At 31.9% G+C, this 20,588-nt stretch overlaps 3 protein-coding genes across 5 annotated transcripts; all 3 read right to left on the bottom strand.

Moving 5' to 3' along the window:
- Positions 1-1,159: 1,159 nt before the first annotated feature.
- LOC114183646 (UDP-glucuronate 4-epimerase 6) lies at positions 1,160-3,196 on the bottom strand. The gene has a single exon (XM_028070732.1). It carries the CDS (start codon positions 2,831-2,833, stop codon positions 1,499-1,501), a length of 1,335 nt encoding a protein of 444 aa, XP_027926533.1. The 5' UTR covers positions 2,834-3,196; the 3' UTR covers positions 1,160-1,498.
- Positions 3,197-8,319: 5,123 nt separating this feature from the next.
- On the bottom strand, positions 8,320-11,374 carry LOC114184520 (Werner Syndrome-like exonuclease). Of its 3 annotated transcripts, none has more exons than XM_028071831.1 (5): positions 11,129-11,374; positions 10,686-10,865; positions 9,602-9,969; positions 8,981-9,091; positions 8,320-8,656 (listed from the first exon to the last, which is right to left on the bottom strand). In XM_028071831.1, the coding sequence occupies exons 2-5, from the start codon at positions 10,852-10,854 to the stop codon at positions 8,546-8,548; spliced, it is 759 nt and encodes a 252-aa protein (XP_027927632.1). In that variant the 5' UTR covers positions 10,855-10,865; positions 11,129-11,374; the 3' UTR covers positions 8,320-8,545. The 3 variants fall into 3 exon arrangements, with proteins under 3 accessions (XP_027927632.1, XP_027927639.1, XP_027927641.1); XM_028071838.1 differs by having other exon boundaries at positions 11,134-11,374; XM_028071840.1 differs by having other exon boundaries at positions 11,173-11,374.
- A 3,272-nt stretch (positions 11,375-14,646) lies between these two features.
- On the bottom strand, positions 14,647-17,913 carry LOC114184514 (Werner Syndrome-like exonuclease). The gene is made up of 6 exons (XM_028071823.1): positions 17,633-17,913; positions 17,065-17,244; positions 16,216-16,346; positions 15,958-16,116; positions 15,336-15,446; positions 14,647-15,012 (listed from the first exon to the last, which is right to left on the bottom strand). The coding sequence occupies exons 1-6, from the start codon at positions 17,853-17,855 to the stop codon at positions 14,938-14,940; spliced, it is 879 nt and encodes a 292-aa protein (XP_027927624.1). The 5' UTR covers positions 17,856-17,913; the 3' UTR covers positions 14,647-14,937.
- Between the last annotated feature and the right edge of the window lie 2,675 nt (positions 17,914-20,588).

The raw sequence follows: 20,588 nt of genomic DNA, 5'->3' as shown, positions 1-20,588 counted from the left end.
GGTTGGACTATCTTTCTCGGTTGATCCTTCCCTAACTTGAAGCTCACCAACTCCACTTTAGCTGAATTATTAGGTATGTGATGTTCAATCTAACAATGGAAGAATGCAGGGATTAATCAGTTAAGTTAGCATTACAAGGGATGAAATGATGACACGTGAGAAATGAGTTGGCAATGGCAGTAACAGAGGAAGAATATTAAACCAGGTTGCAGTCTACGCGTATTGGCCTCGTCTACCATTCAAATTATCCCATTTCCACCCAAAAATCTTTTCTTTTTCCATTTGGTCAAACATTGCATACATATCATTGTTCCATTTCTCAAGAGGCAATCGCCGTGTGAAGTGAATGCATACACCATCCAATTTACAGCTCTACAAGACAAGAAGCTTGTGACACACTCACACACACACAAGTCTTTAGTGTGCTGCAACTAGTTAATGAAGGAAATTTCTACATGTGAATTGTTCACTTTTGGGTTTTTTAGGTTTAGGGTTAAAGCTACACCAACTTCACTCTCATAAGCCCTAAACAGTTTACTATAATAGCATTAATGTAGATGAAAATAATGAGTAGTAGTAAATAAGTAGCAAACATAGAATTAAAGGGCAGAGGGAATCGTAATTATTTAATTGGATTCTCAAAATCTTGACTTAGTGGCCAACGACAACCAAAAGGCCTTCAGAGTTGCAATAATTATGCTTTTTTTTGAAGCCGCAAGTCTTTAACTTGTAACACAACTAAACGCGTTCTCTTATGAAAGTTGCACCTAAATTACGGTATTTGTTCATAAACAGTAAATTCCAAAATTGTATTCGTGTTGTCATGGAGAAATAAAGAAAGAAGTGAAATGTCCATGGTGCCCACAATGCCTCTTTGGATTGGGACCTGGGAATAAAGAACTTTAAAACTTTACAACTTGAGAATGACAATGGTACTTATATTAAGAAATGTTGTTGTTTTTTACGAAATACTTGGTTATAACCAGAAACAAACTACAATAATGTGACACAGTCACAGTTACTTCTTAACTAAAATTTAAATCAGAAGAAGAGATGTTTAACTACTTGGACAAGGAAGCATGTTAGTGTTGAATTTGAATAAGATGTATGCAGAAAGAAGAAAAAGCAGTTGAATAAAAAGAAAAGAAGAAAGAGGTAATTGAATGAAAGGTGTGAAATGAAAATATATTGATAAAGAAGGGGAGAGATCTGCAACCTTTGTGGCAGAGCCCACCAGCCATTATTACAAGCCTGATTCTCTTTGGTTTAGGTTTGGATACAGATCTACACAATACATACATACAGTGAGACACTTGCTATTGTGTTCCTTTCCTTCACATTTATGTCCTTCATCTATACCATCAGATATTTATATATGTATAGTTGCCACACCAACATTTGGGTCCACGGAAAATAATTAACAAAAAGAATGACAGCAATAATTAAGGAAGATGAAGATGAAGATGGAGATGATGATGATGATGACGTGGCGAAGGCATCAGTTGTCAAGACGAGATTCCCTTTTGGGCCTGAGTTGGGGTCCGTAATAACCGACGTACCATTTCACGAACTTGCGGAGGCCGGTGGGGAGGTCGGTGGTGGGTTTGTAAGAGAAATCGCGGAAGGCCAGGCTCACATTGGCGTGTGTGTAGGGGACGTCGCCGTTCGAGGGCATCTTGATCACGTGCTTTTTCGCTTTCGTGTTCAGCAACCCTTCCAGAATGGAGACCAGGTTCCCCACCGGGACCGGTGAGGTGTTGCCCAGATTGTAAATCCTCAACTGGGCCGGCCCACGTTTCTTCCCACCGCTCCCGGTGCTCTTCTCGGCGGTGTCCAGAGCCCCCAGGCACCCCTTCACGATGTCGTCGATGTAGGTGAAGTCACGCGCCACCTGCTTCCCGTCCTGGGTCTCGTACACGTCGATGGTCTTCCCCTGGAGGATGTCTTTGGTGAAGAAAAAGTAGGCCATGTCGGGTCTCCCCCAGGGGCCGTACACCGTGAAGAAGCGGAGGCCGGTGAGGGAGAGGCCGTAAATGTGGTTGTAGGTGTGGGCGATTTCCTCCCCGGCTTTCTTGGTGGCGGCGTAGAGGCTGGCGGGTTGGTCGGTCCGGTGGAGCTCCGAGAAGGGATTCTGGGTGTTGAGGCCGTAGACGGAGCTGGAGGAAGCCCAGACGATGGAGGGTTGGGGGTTGGCGGATTTGGCAACTTCGAGAAGGTTGACGAAGCCTGCAATGTTGGCGGTGATGTAGGACTGGGGGTTCTGCATGGCGTAGCGGACGCCGGCCTGGGCGGCGAGGTGGAGGACGTGGGTGAAGGCGACGACGTCGAAGAGCTTCCGGAGCAAGGGCGTGTCGTTGAGGTCCCCTTCCACGATGAACACCTGGTGCTTGGCCAGCATTGCTTGGCGGGCGCGCTTCAGCGAGGGGTCGTAGTAGGAGTTGAAGTTGTCCAGACCCAGCACCCCGTCCCCCCGTCTTTTGAGGGCGAGGGAGCAGTGGCTGCCGACGAAGCCCGCAGCCCCGGTGACGAGGACGGTGAGGCCGTTGGGGCGGCGCGGGGTGGAGGAGTGGCGCACCTGCTTCTCCCAGGCGCCGAATGCGGAGGAGAGGAAGTGGGAGTGGGCGTGGAGATGGCGGTGGGTGGTGTCGGCGAGGGGGGGGTAGTTGAAGGTGAAGAGGAATACGAGGATCAGGGCGACGAGAAGGGTGGCGCGGAAGAGGAGCTTGGAAGAGGCGTTTAGCAGCTTGGTGCTGTTCACTCTCCTTATGTAGCTGTTGTATCTCTCCAGCTTTATGCTCTTGCTGGTGTCCGGCGGAGAAACCATTCGATCCATTGATAAGATAAGAGAGAAAGAAAGAGGTAACTCCGAATGCTGCTTATGTGTTTGTGTTTGTGTCTGACTGAGAGCTGATGCGAGGTGAGCCCTGAAGCTTCAAGGTAACGAAAAAGGGTTGATATAAAGGATCCGAGAGAGAGAGAGAGAGAGAAAAAAATACAGGTTGGTGTTGGTTGGATAGCACCACTTCCTTTCTTCTTACTTACTATCACACACACATAGTCTCTTGAAAACTATTCTATTCTCCTACGTAGCCCTCTTCACATTTGTCAGTGATGGATGAGCAAATACCCCCCACCATGTGCTCTCCACGTGCTAACATGTCAACTCTTCTTCTCCTCTTTTTTCACCAATCCATAGAGGTTAGGCCATTTACCATGCTCATTTTAAATCTTATCATCTTCTAAACACCCATTTCTCTTCTTTAACACCACACTCTCTCAACATTATTGAGCCCACATTAATTAGGCACCGACACTGTTAGACCACTACCGCTTTCGTATTCATATTTATTTGTCCTTATACACTTACTATTTAATACTCTATTAATGAAAACTCACTCATTTAACCCTTTTCTTAGTTTCAGACATGGCGTTAAATGGTGTAATTAAAGAAAAAGTTGACGATAATAAATTTCTCCCTTAATCTGACTCGGAATTTGATGTAAATTAAGGAAGAGAAGGGCCTTGGTCGGCTGTGTAAGTAAAAAATATTGGGTTCTTCGATTCTTCCATCCATTAGGCGCAAAAGGATTCTGATTCCATGCACCAGGACCATGTCTAATTAATTGCCTATGGAGCACCACTTGCATTAAACAAACATGTTTTTTTGCTGTTAAAACTATTTTTTCATTCATTTTTGTACTGCCTTTCACATTTAATACCAACAACACTCTTTCTTCTTCCTCTGTAATTTGCAACACTTTTTTTCTGCTTTTTCAAGTTTACCCACAATCAAATAATTATGTCAGAAAAAAAGTTCAGCGATAATAATTGGTACAGAGCAACCGAGGTATTTCATAAACCGGTTCTAGTAGCTTTTCTGGTGGGCCCCAGTGTGTTTAATACACATGGAATCCCATGAACAAGACTAATAAACAAAGGGAACAGTTATAAATCTAATTTGTTAAAAAAGATTATTTTGAACTAGAGATGTGATAATTCATAGCTGCTGGACAAATTACGTGGTTTTGACACATGACAACTACCTCCGGCCCAACGTTTAGTTTGACAGATTGGACTTGAAATGTGTGTGCATCGTGTGTTTTCTTACTCTTGTCATTGTTAACTTAAGCCTCCATCCAAGTGTTTGATGAAGACGATTATTTTTTGTGTTGGTGTAACCTTCTATTTACTTTAACATTCTCCATACAATATCTTAATTGCACCAATTCAAATTTTATGATTTTATATAATATTTTTTCTTTAAATTCCATGTATAATCCTGACATTATCAAGAAACAAAGCCATTTTGACTTTAGATAGCTATTAATATTGACTGAGAAAGTCCACTTTATTTTTGTTATTATGTTACCTAACTTTTTATCGAAATAAGTTTTAACTAAAATAAACTCTTGTAACTTGGGTTTTCTATCCGTGTCACTTGCATGGATTACTTTTACTTCATCTCTTCAAGCAAATCTAATTAAATGTAATTTTATTTTATTATTAATTATATATAAGATTAACTATAAAAGAACAATGAAGAAAACTCGAACTTTCTATCTTACAATTTTAAAATTCTAAGTTAGAGATTTCATTAGAAAAATAATTAACCATGAAGCATGATATATTTAACACTAAAAAAGGTGTAAGATAACATTACAAAATTAAACAACATTATAATTTCAAGGATATATACTGTTTAATTATTTTTTTAAACTTACGTTTTGTCAATTGAATTTTGATATAGCCCCATAAACACAACTTTGACATGGTGAAAGAAACATATCAGATCAGATTGAGAAGACAGAATAAATACGTAACCGAACATACTTTAAATAAGTAGTCAGAAAATTTGAAAGTGTTCATTTAAGGATTATTTTAACCTTTTTTTACGACACACACAGGTGTTTGTTAATGAATAGAATACGAAAACAGCTTATTTATTGTATAGAAAGATCGTAAAACAAAATCATAGCTAGAATATGGCATGCGATAAAATCATTAACCCTTATGATAATTACACTGAAAATACTTGCTTGATAAGATGTTTGGGTTGGGACATGGTTTATGTTTTTGTGTTTGGCCAATATTGTGAATATTTCTCTCTCAAATTTGTATCATAGTAATAATTATGGAGGCAACTTTTTTCAGATCCCAACAAACTCCACGAGAAAGATCGAACAATTTTGTCAATTATTGAGCAAGAAGTAAAGGAATTTATTGTACTTATAAAATTTAAAGGAAAAATGTATACTTAGTACTCTACACTTGTTTTGAGGGAGAAAAAAATACAGCATAGATATGGAGAAAGTCAAAAATACAAATATGAAAACGTTATGAAAAAAGCAAGCAGCACAAAATTTGGAAGTACACGTATTATGCATGAATGACGGTGGAGTGAGTCATTCTCCAAGAAACCCAATCTTAGAATATGTACGACAAAACTATAATACCCTAATCTAACTGTGAATTCAATGCTGTTAACATTATTCAAATTTATAAAAAAATTGTAACATTTTCTTCGTATTCACAAAAAATCAGGTTTCATGTCTTGTTAAAAAAAAAATGAAATGTGTTAGGAGATGAAGTGGTTAACGCGGAAAGTAGAAGAAGATGATGAAAGAGTGTGGGGTCTTAATTTGATGGACCCAACACAGCAGAAAGAAAGGAAAGGAAATGCAGAAGAAGGTTCCTAAGTCATAAAATGGAGCATTTCTCTTCTTTATTCTTTGACACCTATATCTATATATTCTCCCTGTCACATGCCAATACCAATACTTATGTACGTATTAATTGCGTACCTCTTCCAAAAACATCATAACACTTCATTTACCGACACACATCTTCATTTAAAAAAAAAAAACATTACACTGTTTCATTGTTTAACTGAGAGGAAAAAAGAGGTTTATGTTACGTGATTACTTACTTATTGTTAGATTTAGTTACAACAATGGCACATGAGATTTGTTCAAACAAAATGTAAACAAAACAAGTAGAAAGTAAGGCTTAAAACATATATCTCACTAAAAAATATATGGTAGAATAATAGAGAAAATAATAGTTACCCACAAAACACGCAACCAGAGATAAAGGTCATGGGATATGCTAAAAAATTTAAAGATAAGGACTTCTTTTACGTTTGAAATGATACAACTTTTTTTAAAGATCAGAAAATGTAAATATTTTATAGTTAAATGAGGAGTGCAACTTTATATGAAGTCACAAAAACTAGTTTTATGTAAAACTTGAATCATCTTTCACCAGCAATGCAATGCAACATGCAACAGAACACGGGAGAAAAAAGAACAGGTTTATCAGTTGAATTGAACGGCACGACCATTAGTAAATTAATTGATGAGTGTAAAATGGATCTTGTGTTGCTGATGATTGTTTTTATACATCAAAACGGCATCAGCAACGATGAATGAATGCGCTGTCGTTTTGTGTGTTTGTTAATTATACTTCACTCATCAATCACACCATATCTTTCCACTGTCGGCAGCTCACCCTCAACCTCAACCTTTTTTATCAATCAGACCTTTATTTATTATAATATTCAAATTCTGCCTATGTAATCTAATTAATCTCTTTCACCACATACTTTTTCTTAATTATTTATTCACAAAAACGTCACGCTCAATACCATTTTGCCATTAGTTTATGAAAGAAAAAAATGAAATAAAATTTCTCCTTCTGCCAAACACATCCTTGATTATTGTTATAATTATTAAAGGCCCCTGGTAATCTGAAAGCGAGGGCACGTGTTATAGAAAAGAAGGGAGGTGCTGAATGGAATGCATGAGGTTCACATTGAGTCACCAATGGGGACACTTGGGTTGGGGCCATGCCATCACCTTCAAAGTTAGTTAACACTTTATCAAGGATAAACCTTTCTTAGCTTCTGTTAAATGCGAAACATTTTATCAATATTCAACATTTTATCGTGCAATTAACTGCTTATAGTAATTCAAACTGTTTGTAGCAAAAAAAATACAAATACTCTTTGTAATTAGACATGTAATGATATTAATTTAAGAAAATTGGATTCGAAACATACCTGTTTCGATAAAAGTTTTCGAGTCAAAGATGGAAAGAAAGATCCATCACACCTTTCACAGATATTTTATAATCTTTAAAACCTTCATAGCGTCACCATCGAACTTTGTATTAATACTTACAATAATTGATTAGTTAACGTACACAAAACAAAAAACATGAACAAAAATCCAGCTTAACAGAAATAGCGACCTTCAGAACTGAGGGATCTTCAAGCAAAAGCTCTAAATTTCGAGGGATTCCAGAACGAATTAGATAAAGAACATGACAATGACTATTGTCACCACATAACTGCATCACTGCTACCTTTCCGGGTGGAACACCTATGAAAGTTTTATACGATAATATGAGTCAGTAATTTAAGTTGTTCAAAATTTTCTTAGAAATTCCTCTCTATCAGTAGATGAACAAATCATTTGGAGAAAAGCTAATCAATAAACTATGAGGAGTAAGGAGCCAAACAATCATTTGAACAAAGTCATCATCTTCTGATCAAATAAAAAAAAAAAAAAAAACCTAAGTCGACATAAGTCTCAATCTAATTATTTATATTTTCTAGTAATATTCTATTCTGGTAGCGATTGTTTAGTTATAGGATAGACTGGTCTTTTGAGTTTAACAAGTAGAATAATTAATATCATATGTGACTTTGTATCATAAGTTTAAGAAGTATTGATACACCTCAATAACTTTCATTTTACTCATTATAAAAACCAGTTTTATTTTGAAGTTTTTTTCTGGTCATGTTTGGCCCATTTTTTTAACTTTTTAAATCAAAACCTTATTCAATAAAATTAGTTCTTCTAGTTTTAATCATTGCTTCCTTCATCCGCACCAAATTACTGCCTACACCCCCATAATGACAGAAAAAAGACTCAAATTTCATTATCATTGCTGTTGTAGATTGTAGAGGAAGAAAAAATAAATTCGCTTAAAAAAGTTCTTTCCCAAAATCATGTTATATGTTTCGAAAAGCTCTTTCTGAAACACTATTCTGGAAAACCCAGTTCTGAAATACATTATATACATTTCAATTTGACAAACAGCCAAGATGGATTAAAAACTCCAATCCAGCCAACATTTGGTAGCTTAAGCCCCTTTGACATCCTTAATAAACACCACATTTCTACACAGCTGACATACCCTGCATCTTTTCTTTTCTTTTCTCATCATATCCTGTCTATTTTTTATTTTAACTGCTAAAGGGTACACCTTCCAATGGCTATCCGAGAAGGAAAATAAAATATTGCAATACAACAAATATTTCGTGCAGATAAGTAATTATCACTTGTTAGTTAATATTTAATATAAGCTAAATTTAATACACACAACGAAGATGTAGTCAGTCCTGCAGTAGACCATCATCCAGTGTTAACAATATCGGATAACAGGAAATAACAGCCAGTGCTATCAATTATTAGAATCTTGAGTTGATTCTAAAATCTTTTGAATGCCATCGGCCACTTATCAGTAGATATAGTCTATATAGCTAAAATCGATTTCTGCCACGGCGGCGCCACCATGGCCGAAATTTAGTAACACAACCATCAACTTTGCGACTTTTGTCCGTGACTTGGGCGTCCGGCAGATCTTTAATTGCCTGCAAAAGAATAAACCAATTCCTAAAATCAAGTATCAATAAAATGGAAGATAAGACAAAGAACGTTAATAATTTGAATTTCAAATCAAAATAAGGCTAACAATTAGCTATTGGGGGTGGTATTTACTATTTAGTTCAATATGAAAAGAAATTAAGAGGTAAAATAAGTTAAACTTTAAATCAAATTATTCCCGTTAATATATTCTATGCTTTTAAAAAACAGAGGTATATAAGTTGATTTCATATTACGAGAGAAATTTAACTTGTTTTACTTTTTTCTCAAATAAGAAATTCTGTAAAAGTTTATTCAAGAATAGCATGTACCTGATAAAGATACCAAGAAGCAAAAGCATCGGTTGCAGCGTACTCTAGTTGCTCCTTTGACAAAACAGGAGTCTCCCAATTTCCCAGTGTTATTTTCTTGGGCTTTTTCAGCTGTAAAAATAACAAGCTTCGTAAATATCCTACACAGATAGTTCTCTTCACCTTTTTATTTGGTAAGGCGGGTGAAACATCTCACTGACCCATTCACATCCCCTCTCCATGAACATAGAAGAAAAAATTTACAAAAAAAAAATGAAAAAGTAATTAAAAAGGGGTAATGATCGAGCCATCATAGAAAAATACAAACAATTTATCTCTATTTTTGTGTGTAGGAATACAATAAGCTAGTGACCACAAAATAAATAAGAAAAAAAACAGTTTATTATTTATGGCATTTACTTTGGTATTTTCTATTTTCGATATGTTCTCACACCAGTACAGCTAAATCCTATTAGGATGGAAAAACTGCATAGAGTGTAGTAACGCACGTGCTAAATTTTTTATTATTGTTTTCTTGAATGAAAGAAAAGATTTATTTTCTGTACTACTAGTTAGTGATTAAAACTGGCAAAAAAAATATAAATAACATTTTAATTTAAGACAATTGGATTCGAAGCATACCTGTTTCGATAAAAGTTTTTCGGTCAAAGATGAAAGACCCCAATTGCGATCACCACCAAGCTTCTGTTTGGCATGGAAAGAAAGATCTGTCACACCTTTGACAGATATTTTATAATCTCTAAAAACCTTCGTGGCATCACTATCAATCCCAACTCCAACCTTGCGCACACCAAACTTTGTATTAAAACTTACATAATTGATTAGTTGACGTAGACAAAAGAAAAAAAACAAGAAATCCAGTTTATAACAATGACATATCTGCAAGAGCTGTAAATTTGGAGGGATTCCAGAATGAATTAGATGTAGAACATGACAATGACTACTGTCAGTACATATCTGCATGACTGCTACCTTTGAGGGTGGATCGTCTATAAAAGTTTTACACAATAATGAGTAAGTAATTGAAGTTATGAGTTTTTTTTTTTCAAGAATTAATGTTTTATAGGAGAAAAAGAGAAGGCTCTTCTGCACAAGAGTAGGAAATTCTTATTTTTGAAGAAAAGCTAATCAATAAACTATGAGTAAGGAGCCAAACAATTAGCTGGAATTAAAAAAACTTTAATCTCCCAGATACCAAATCGTGTCTTTACCTTCATCCACATTACAATTTGCAATACAAGACAGTCATTCAAAGTTTTATAAATTTGAGCAAGGATCTGATTCTAGCCTGTAAACATTCTATTCTTCAAAATACAGATTAAAAAACCTAAACTGGTTGAAGAACAACCGGCTTAATTTATTGTATACAAAACCAGTAAAAACTCTTAATCTCAGATAAGAAAACAATCACCATATACTCACTTTCTCTTTCATCTCACTTTCATTACATTTTCTTCTTATCTGTTTCTTCTCCACCGCATTACTAGTTACACCTAACACTTCATTTCCTCGTCTTTTCTTCTTCTAGTGTCTTTTTCCTTTCCACTCCAATAGGTTTCAGAATGAGTGATTTATCATTACTCTTTCAAATGCATCTTAATAATATTACTTAATGCAACAATTGTAATAAGACTCAATACTAACAGGAAATCGCTATTGCCGTAATCAGCAGTTATTGAAAAACAGGAGAAGATGCTGAAACAACCTTTATGGAAGGAAGGTTTCCACTCAATGTCAAATCCAAATGGAAATTGCACAATCTCTCTATTTTTTTCGTCCAGGGCCTGTAAGAGTTCTGCTGCAGCTTTCTGTACAGAATCAAAAGTCCTGCTATACATAATTCGACCACTAAACTTAATTGCAGGTAATCTCATTCTTGAATAGCCTGCACAAAATATGAAAATAATAGAAAACTTAAGAGGCAATGCAAATACAAATTCATCTAAAAGACCGATTAATAGACTGTTTCCAAGAACCAAATGGAATTCTGATATGACTCCACTTTCTTCGAGGAAAGGGGAAACCCTCCACAACCACAATGGTCTCCAAAATATTCTTACTAATACAGCAAAACAAATAAATCTCAACAGAATAAAACAAATCCTAACAGAATCAATTCATTTTGTAATCCTAAAATTTCAGAGAAACCTGACGATTTCTAAAAGGATTTCTCTTCAACTTTGAATTGTCACCTCCACTTCACTTGGGCTGGGCTCTATTTCCTCATCTCCCAATTATGCCCATAACATCTTCCTCCGTGAAAGGCTTAGAATCGCAGACGAATGAGGCAAGGCGCGTGAAACAACTCTCCTCCTCCTTCACGTTCTTCATCTCAAATCCCTTCCCCCTTCAGAGACATCAGAGAGTAGATGTGGTGAAAAGACGGAACTTTTATTTTTAATAACATAATAAAATATTATCTATAACACTATTCTGTATCAATTTATATTTCACTTTTAATTTTTAATACCTTCTAAATATAACAATTGGATCAAACATTTCAAAATATAATTTTAAAATTTTCTTATGGCTCAATTTTTATTTTCTAAAATATGAGACATGCAAGTATCGCGAAACCCAGTCCTTACAAGTTGTTTAATTACACTGTAAATAATTTTGACATTTATGTTACATTAAAGTAGTAAATTGAATATTTTTCTCGACTTTACTTATTAGAAAAATAATAATAATAATACTGATTAAAATAAATAATAGATAATTTTTATATTGTTAAAAATCGAGTACAAAAATCATAGATTTTGTATGCTATATTATTTTACTTTTTTTAAATATAATTTTAAAATAAAATTGGTTATTAGACTTTTTCTCATATATATTTTTTAAAATAATAATTTGTGTAAATCTATTTCTTAAAAAAGTAACATTATTGTAATTTTATAATTTTTTATTTTGTAGTAGAAGTATATAAATAACTTTGAATCGAAAAAAATAAATGTTATTGGGAGAATTGTTTTTGGATAAAGTGTGAACTACTACACACATGTTTAAGTCTATAGGGATTATTAGGATCCAATGTTAGTACATTATTAGCTTGAATGGACGACAAATTATGTAAACTAAATATAAGCGAGTCAAAAGTATAAATTGTTTGAGTTAAAGGCACGCATGACAATATTTTTATGGATAAAACATTTTTGTGTACAAAATAAAATAAAATTATATGCACTTTTTTTTTCAAAATACAATAACTCAGTTAAATTATTGACTTAGTTGAGGAAATGATATTTGAACCTCATGAATATCTATATTCATTTACTTAGTTGTATAATATATATATATATATATATATATATATATATATATATATATATATATATATATATTAATTATTGCATTTTAGCTTGAGTTTCTTGGCACAAATAGTTTAATCTTTTCAATTAACCATGCTTTATTTTATTCACCCTAAATAACGATTGTTTTTTCAATTTTTGTCATTATATTAGTAAGTATGTCTTTGGGATGAATGGGTTATTCAATTAATCATACTATATTTTAATGAGTATGTCTTCGTCACTAGTGGTGCTGTATAGGTACGTTTGAGAATGATTTTAGCCTTAATTTTTATATAAATGTAAATTAACATTAAAGTAATATAATTTATTTAAATTTTAGTATATTTTACATACTTAGTACTATAAAGTTTTTATACACCAATCTTAATATTCTTAAAATATTTGTTTAAGATTGGTCGCTACTATTCTTATTGAATTAATACATTAATGTCATTCTCTAGCTTCAATATAAATATTATATCATTTGTGGTTTAATAGTAGGAGTTGAAATTTGAACTTTTAATTACTGAAAAAAAAACGCCTTTGATTTAAGTTCAGGTTATCCCATAAAACATTACAAAAAAACTAAGCTTGTAAATTTGATTTAATGAAATGTCGTGAAAGATATGATGAGGCAATTGGGTTATGATGTTTTTGAAATGGGAAATAATTGAAAGTTGAAGATGAATAATATGTTTAGATGTTTTGACAAATATTTTAGCACATCATACCACAATATTATGATCGCATGTATACTTAAACATTTTTTCCAAAAGGAGTTCAGGGAATATCAAATTAGGTTTATGTGACATTCCCAAAAAACACTAATTTATTTATCTAGACAAGAAAAACTTTTATAATGTATCGTTATATCAATGTTTACGATTAAAAAAAAAAAACATACTCGTATTCATCAATATGAATATTTGAAACAAAAACTCACATTTTATGTTTGTCTTTTAATTATATGTCTTTGTATTGATAATATATTTTTATTTTTAATATAATAAAATATGAATAATTTTCTTAGCCTTCTTATTTTAATTCAAATAAAAAGAAATGAAATACTTAGCTATTATGCTTATATGAAATTATTTTAATTACAATCATTAGTATTTATAGGTATTTACATTTAATTTCAATAAGTAAATTCAAATTTAATTATTTATACATATATTATAAAATTTAAATATATGTAAAACTTTTATCAAATTACCATGGTAGTAATTATTTTCTAACTAATGTTAATCACGATTTTCTTAGTTAATATATGTTAAGATTTTTTCTTGACCAATATTATAATTTTTGTTAAATATCAGTCGGAAACTTTTTGTCTAATGTCGAAAAAGTTATTTTTGACAAATGTGATTTTTTTTTATCGTTGTAGTTGATTTTCAGTTAAATTATGTCTTCGATTTATATTTTTATAGAAAAATATTAGTTTAATATGTTTTTTATTTGTCTTAATTTAGTTTTTATTTTGAAATTTTTGTCTAATACCATTACTACAGTATTAACATTAACAAATAAATAAGACTTTGATTGTATTGAAAATTTCAAAATAGAAATTAAGATAAATAAAATATTTTTTTTTTACTATAACAATTTCTTTTTATTAATTTATGCAGTAATTTTTATTTTTTCTAATATAAATAGAAAAATATTTCAGCTAATATGAAATAAATCAATTGATTTTAGCTTTAAACATCAATTGAAACAATCTCAATAAACACTAATCAATAAAATACGTTGTCAATGTTAATTAACAAAAATAATTTTAAAATTTTGAGAAAAAAATAAATCAATTGATATTAACTAACTTAAATGAAACTATTTACATAATTGATATATGAAGTCATAATTAAAATAATGTATTTAAATTAAAATTAAAATACTCCGTTGAACCTCTTTCTATATCAGAATTTAAATTTAATTTTTATATTTTTATTAATCTTAATTAAGTGCACATTTTTGTAAATTAGTAACTATTAAGTCTTTTTCGTTAGTATAAAACTAACACCGTTAAGTATACTTCGTGCCACCTCACATTTTTTTGAATTTTTTAATTTTTTTTAAACCAAAACCTTATTCAATAAAATTAGTTCTTCTAGTTTTAATCATTGCTTCCTTCATCCGCACCAAATTACTCCCTACACCCCCATAATGAAAGAAAAAAGACTAAAATACCAGACTCAAATTTCATTATCATTGCTGTTGTAGATTGTAGAGGAAGAAAAGATAAACTCGCTTCAAAAAGTTCTTTCCCAAAATCATGTTATATGTTTCGAAAAGCTCTTTCTGAAACACTATTCCGGAAAACCCAGTTCTGAAATACATTATATGCATCTCAATTTGACGAACAGGCAAGATGGATTAAAAACTCCAATCCAGCCAACAACATTTGGTAGATTAAGCCCCTTTGACATCCCTAATAAACACCACATTTCTACACACGGCTCACATACCCTGCATCTTTTCTTTTCTTTTCTCATCATATCCTGTCTATTTTTTATCTTAACTGCTAAAGGGTAAACCTTCCAATGGGTGTCCGAGAAGGAAAATAAAATATTGCAATACAACAAATATTTCGTGCAGATAAATAATTACCACTTATTGGTTAATATTTAATATAAGCTAAATTTAATACACACAACGAAGATGTAGTCAGTCCTGCAGTAGACCAACATCAACTTCGCCACTTTTGTCCGTGACTTGGGCGTCCGGCAGATCTTTAATTGCCTACAAAAGAATAAACCAATTCTAAAATCAAGTATCAATAAAATGGAAGATAAGACTAAGAACGTTAATAGTTTGAATTTCAAATCAAAACAAGGCTAACAATTAGCTATTGGGGGTGGTATTTACTATTTAGTTCAATATGAAAAGAAATTAAGAGGTAAAATAAGTTAAACATTAAATCAAGTTATTCCCGTTAATATATTCCATGCTTTTAAAAAACAGAGGTATATAAGTTGATTTCATATTACGAGAGAAATTTAACTTGTTTTACTTTTTTCTCAAATAAGAAATTCTGTAAAAGTTTATTCCAGAATAGCATGTACCTGATAAAGATACCAAGAAGCAAAAGCATCGGTTGCAGCGTACTCTAGTTGCTCCTTTGACAAAACAGGAGTCTCCCAATTTCCCAGTCTTATTTTATTGGGCTTTTTCAGCTGTAAAAATAACAAGCTTCGTAAATATCCTACACAGATAGTTCTCTTCACCTTTTTATTTGGTAAGGCGGGTGAAACATCTCACTGACCCATTCACATCCCCCTCTCCATGAACATAGAAGAAAAAATTTACAAAAAAAAAATGAAAAAGTAATTAAAAAGGGGTAATGATCGAGCCATCATAGAAAAATACAAACAATTTATCTCTATTTTTGTGAGCGTAGGAATACAATAAACTAGTGACCACAAAATAAATAAGAAAAAAACAGTTTATTATTTATGGCATCCACTTTGGTATTTTCTATTTTGGATATGCTCTCACACCAGTACAGCTAAATCCTATTAGGATGGAAAAACTGCATAGAGTGTAGTAACACACGTGCTAAATTTTTTATTATTGTTTTCTTGAATGAAAGAAAAGATTTATTTTCTGTACTACTAGTTAGTGATTAAAACTTGCAAAAAAATATAAATAACATTTTAATTTAAGACAATTGGATTCGAAGCATACCTGTTTCGATAAAAGTTTTTCGGTCAAAGATGAAAGACCCCACTTGTGATCACCACCAAGCTTCTGATTGGCATGGAAAGAAAGATCCGTCACACCTTTGACAGATATTTTATAATCTCTAAAAACCTTCGTGGCATCACTATCAATCCCAACTCCAACCTTGCGCACACCAAACTTTGTATTAATACTTACATAATTGATTAGTTGACGTAGACAAAAGAAAAAAAACAAGAAATCCAGTTTAACAGAAATAGAAACCTTCAGAACTGTAGGATCTTCAAGCAAAAGCTGTAAATTTGGAGGGATTCCAGAATGAATTAGATGTAGAACATGACAATGACTACTGTCAGTACATATCTGCATGACTGCTACCTTTCCGGGTGGAACGCCTATAAAAGTTTTACACAATAGTGAGTAAGTAATTGAAGTTATGAGTTTTTGTTTTTTTTTCAAGAATTAATGTTTTATAGGAAAAAAAAAGAAAAAGGTTCTTCTGCACAAGAGTAGGAAATTCCTATTTTTGAAGAAAAGCTAATCAATAAACTATGAGTTAGGAGCCAAACAATTAGCTGGAATTAAAACTTTAATCTCCCAGATACCAAATCGTGTCTTTACCTTCATCCACATTACAATTTGCAATACAAGACAGTTATTCAAAGTTTTATAAATTTGAGCAAGGATCTGATTCTAGCCTGTAAACATTCTATTCTTCAAAATACAGATTAAAAAACCTAAACTGGTTGAAGAACAACCGGCTTAATTTATTGTATACAAAACCAGTAAAAACTCTTAATCTCAGATAAGAAAAACAATCACCATATACTCACTTTCTCTTTCATCCACTTTCATACATTTTCTTCTTATCTGTCTCTTCTCCACCGCATTAGTAGTTACACCTAACACTTCATTTCCTCGTCTTTTCTTCTTCTAGTGTCTGTTTCCTTTCCACTCCAATCGGTTTCAGAATGAGTGATTATCATTACTCTTTCAAATGCATCTTAATAATATTGCTTAATGCAGCAATTGTAATAAGACTCAATACTACAAGGAAATCGCTATTGCCGTAATCAGCAGTTATTGAAAAACAGGAGAAGATGCTGAAACAACCTTTAGTGAAGGAAGGTTTCCACTCAATATCAAATCCAATTGCAAATTGCACAATCTCTCTATTTTTTACGTCCAGGGCTTGTAAGAGTTTTGCTACAGCTTTCTGTACAGAATCAAAAGTCCTGCTATACATAATTCGACCACTAAACTTAATTGCAGGTAATCTCATTCTTGAATAGCCTGCACATGATAAGAAAATAATAGAAAACTTAAGAGGAAATGCAAATACAAATTCATCTAAAAGACGGATTAATAGACTGTTTCCAATAACCAAATGGAATTCCTATCAAGCATTTCTATACAATTCAACATAACAGAATCATACATATTAAGCCCTCCTCGGACATGACTTAGAAGAACCAGAAGTCGAGAAAATAACTAGCTTGTAGAAGATACTTCAATTAACTTTGATTTTAAGAATTAGTGACTGAAATTGGATTGATTGAAGCGGTGTCATTTTGTGTATCACGGAAGAAGGTGGAAAATATGCGATGAAACAACAGGAGAAATATTTTCATGTGTTGTATGGCGTAATAAAAAAGCGAAATGAAGAATTAGTGTAAAGAACCTGGACGACGGGATAAAGAAGAAATATTTGGGTGTTGAAGAGCGATAAGCGATTCGGGCAAGCGACGGCGGCGAGGAGTGAGATCGTCGAACCGACGTTTGTTGTTAGGGTTGGAAAGAGAAGCTTCGATGCCTTCAAGCTCTTCCTCCGTGAAAGGTTCACAATCGCAGACGAATGAGGCAAGGCGCGTGAAACCACTCTCCTCCTCCTTCACGTTCTTCATCTCAAATCCCTTCCCGCTTCAGAGACATCAGAGAGTAGATGTGGTGAAAAGATGGAACTTTTATTTTTAATAACACAATAAAATATTATCTATAACACTATTCTGTATGAATTTATATTTCACTTTTAATTTTTAATACCTTTTAAATATAACAATTGGATCAAACATTTCAAAATATAATTTTAAAATTTTCTCATGGCTCAAATTATTTTATTTTTTTCTAAAATATGAGACATGCAAGTATCGCGAAACCCAGTCCTTACAAGTTGTTTAATTACACTGCAAATAATTTTGGCATTTATGTTACATTAAAGTAGTAAATTGAATATTTTTCTCGACTTTATTTATTATAAAAATAAGTTAGAAAAATAATAATAGTGATTAAAATAAATAATAGATAATTTGCATATTGTTCAAAAATCGACTACAAAAGTCATAGATTTTGAATGCTATATTAATTTACTTCTTTTAAATATATTTTTTTTTAAAATTGGTTATTAGACCTTTTCTCATACATATTTTTTAAATTAATAATTTGTGTAAATCTATTTCTTAAAACAAGTAACATTTTTATATTTTTGTAAATTTTTAATTTTTAATTTTGTAATAGAAATATATTGAAAATATAAATAACTTAGAATCGAACTAAAATGAGAAAATAAATATTATTGAGAGAGTTATTTTTGGATAAAGTGTGAACTATTATACACGTGTTGTATTTGTTCCGTGGATTTTATTATGAATTTAAGTTCATAGAAGTTATGAAGATTCAATGTGAGTTAGTACTAGGGGTAGCAATGAAGGTCGGCCCTATCCGCACAAGGCCCACCCTGTCTTGCATATCACAGACGACCCACCTTTTTTAATTTTTTATTTTTTATTTTTTATTTTTATGATAAAACTTTCAATGTTTAAAAATTGAGAAACTTTACGAAGTTCACAAAATTAAGTAAAGACTTTGGAGAATTAGATGATAAATTGATAATTCAACATTTTCATCATATTCATACTATGACATACACAATGTATTCTTTAAATTTTAGCACATTAAAATTTACATAATACTTGTCTTTTTCAATTATACAAGAATTTGAAACGTTAATACAAAAGTTCATAATATAAGTAATTAATATACACAAGTGCAATTTTTTTTTTAAATTTTATGCGGGCTTGCGAACCAGGCCTGCGGGTTCACTACCCTGGGTCGCGGGTTCACTACCCTGGGTCGCTTCGCATTTTTTCCGCGAGCTTGCGGGTTGACCTAACGGGACAGATCCTAATTGTCACCCTAGTTAATACATCATTAATTTGTATGAAAGATATATCATGTAAACTAAATATAAGTCAGATAAAATTATAAATTGTTTGTGTTGAAACACGCATAACAATATTGTTAGAGATAAAATATCATTAGTGTACAAAACAAAATAATATGCATTTTTCTTTCAAAATACAATAACTCAGTTAAATTATCAACTGAGTAAAGCAAATGATATTTAAATCTCATGAACATCTATATTTATTTACTTAGCTATAATATATATATATATATATATATATATATATATATATATATATATATTATTGCATTCTAGCTTGAGTCTCTTGCCACAAATGGCTTAATCTTATCATTTAACTATACTTTATTTTATTCACCGTAAATAATGATTGTTTCTTCAATTTTTGTCATTATCTTAGTAAGTATGCCTCTGGGGTAAATGGCTCTTCAATTAATCATACTATATTTTAATTTTTTTTAATAAGTATGTCTTCGTCATTAGTGATGCACTATTGATACATTTGAGAATGATTTTAGCCTTATTTTTTATATAAATGTAAGTTAACATTAAAGTAATATAGTTTATTGAAATTTTAGTATATTTTACATACTTAGTACGGTAAAGTTTTTATACATCAATCTTAACATTCTTCAAATATTTTTTTAAGATTGGTCGCTACTATTCTTATTGAATTAATGGCTTAATGTCGTTCTCTAGCTTCAGTATAAATATTGTATCATTTGTGGTTCAATAGTAGGAGTTGAAATTTGAAATTTTAATTAATGAAATTACTATTTTTGTGAAAAAAAAAAACGTGTTTGATTTAAGTGAGGTTAGCCCATAAAACATTACAAAAAAAAAAAGCTTGTAAATTTGATTCAATAAAATGTCGTGAAAGATAAGATGAGGCAATTGGGTTATGATGTTTTTGAAATGGGAAATAATTAAAAGTTGAAATTGAATAATAGGTTTAGGTATTTTGACAAATATTTTAGCACATCATACCACAATATTATGATCGTATATATACTTAAACATTTTTTTCTTAAACGAGTTCAGAGAATATCAAATTAGATTTATTTGTCCTTCCCAAAAAAACACTAATTTATTTATATAGACAACAAAAATTTTGAGGGTTAAATATATCTTTTTCACCTTAACTTTAAGTGAATTTTATAATTAGTCAATTTCAAAATTTTGGACTAATTTAGTCATTTATCTTTCAAAATACATTAATTTATTAATTTTAATTAAATTTTGTTAAATTTATTTTACATTTCACGTTTCATAATAGTATTTGACTTAACATTAAAGCAAATATTTGTCAAACAGTATAAACAACTAAAATACAATATTGAAATGCGTACGAAACATCAAATAAACTTAACAATATTTGATTAAAATAATTAAATCTGCATATTTCAAAAGATAAATGACTAAATTGGTTCAAAAT

The sequence above is a fragment of the Vigna unguiculata genome, chromosome 1, assembly GCF_004118075.2.
Source record: "Vigna unguiculata cultivar IT97K-499-35 chromosome 1, ASM411807v1, whole genome shotgun sequence".
Lineage (NCBI taxonomy): Eukaryota > Viridiplantae > Streptophyta > Magnoliopsida > Fabales > Fabaceae > Vigna > Vigna unguiculata.
The sequence above is the reverse complement of the archived record's forward strand: the minus strand, read 5'-3'. Positions and strand labels throughout refer to the sequence as shown.

Excerpts from the sequence above, each read along its gene's own strand:
- LOC114184520 (XM_028071831.1), bottom strand. The coding sequence starts at position 10,854 with ATGAGATTACCTGCAATTAAGTTTAGTGGTCGAATTATGTATAGCAGG. Across the intron at positions 9,092-9,601 it reads AAAAACTTTTATCGAAACAG|CTGAAAAAGCCCAAGAAAAT; the intron begins GTATGCTTCGAA and ends TTATTTTTACAG. Across the intron at positions 8,657-8,980 it reads CTTCTTGGTATCTTTATCAG|GCAATTAAAGATCTGCCGGA; the intron begins GTACATGCTATT and ends ATTCTTTTGCAG.
- LOC114183646 (XM_028070732.1), bottom strand. The coding sequence starts at position 2,833 with ATGGATCGAATGGTTTCTCCGCCGGACACCAGCAAGAGCATAAAGCTG.
- LOC114184514 (XM_028071823.1), bottom strand. The coding sequence starts at position 17,855 with ATGAAGAACGTGAAGGAGGAGGAGAGTGGTTTCACGCGCCTTGCCTCA. Across the intron at positions 16,117-16,215 it reads AAGATCCTACAGTTCTGAAG|GTTGGAGTTGGGATTGATAG; the intron begins GTTTCTATTTCT and ends GGTGTGCGCAAG. Across the intron at positions 15,013-15,335 it reads CTTCTTGGTATCTTTATCAG|GCAATTAAAGATCTGCCGGA; the intron begins GTACATGCTATT and ends ATTCTTTTGTAG.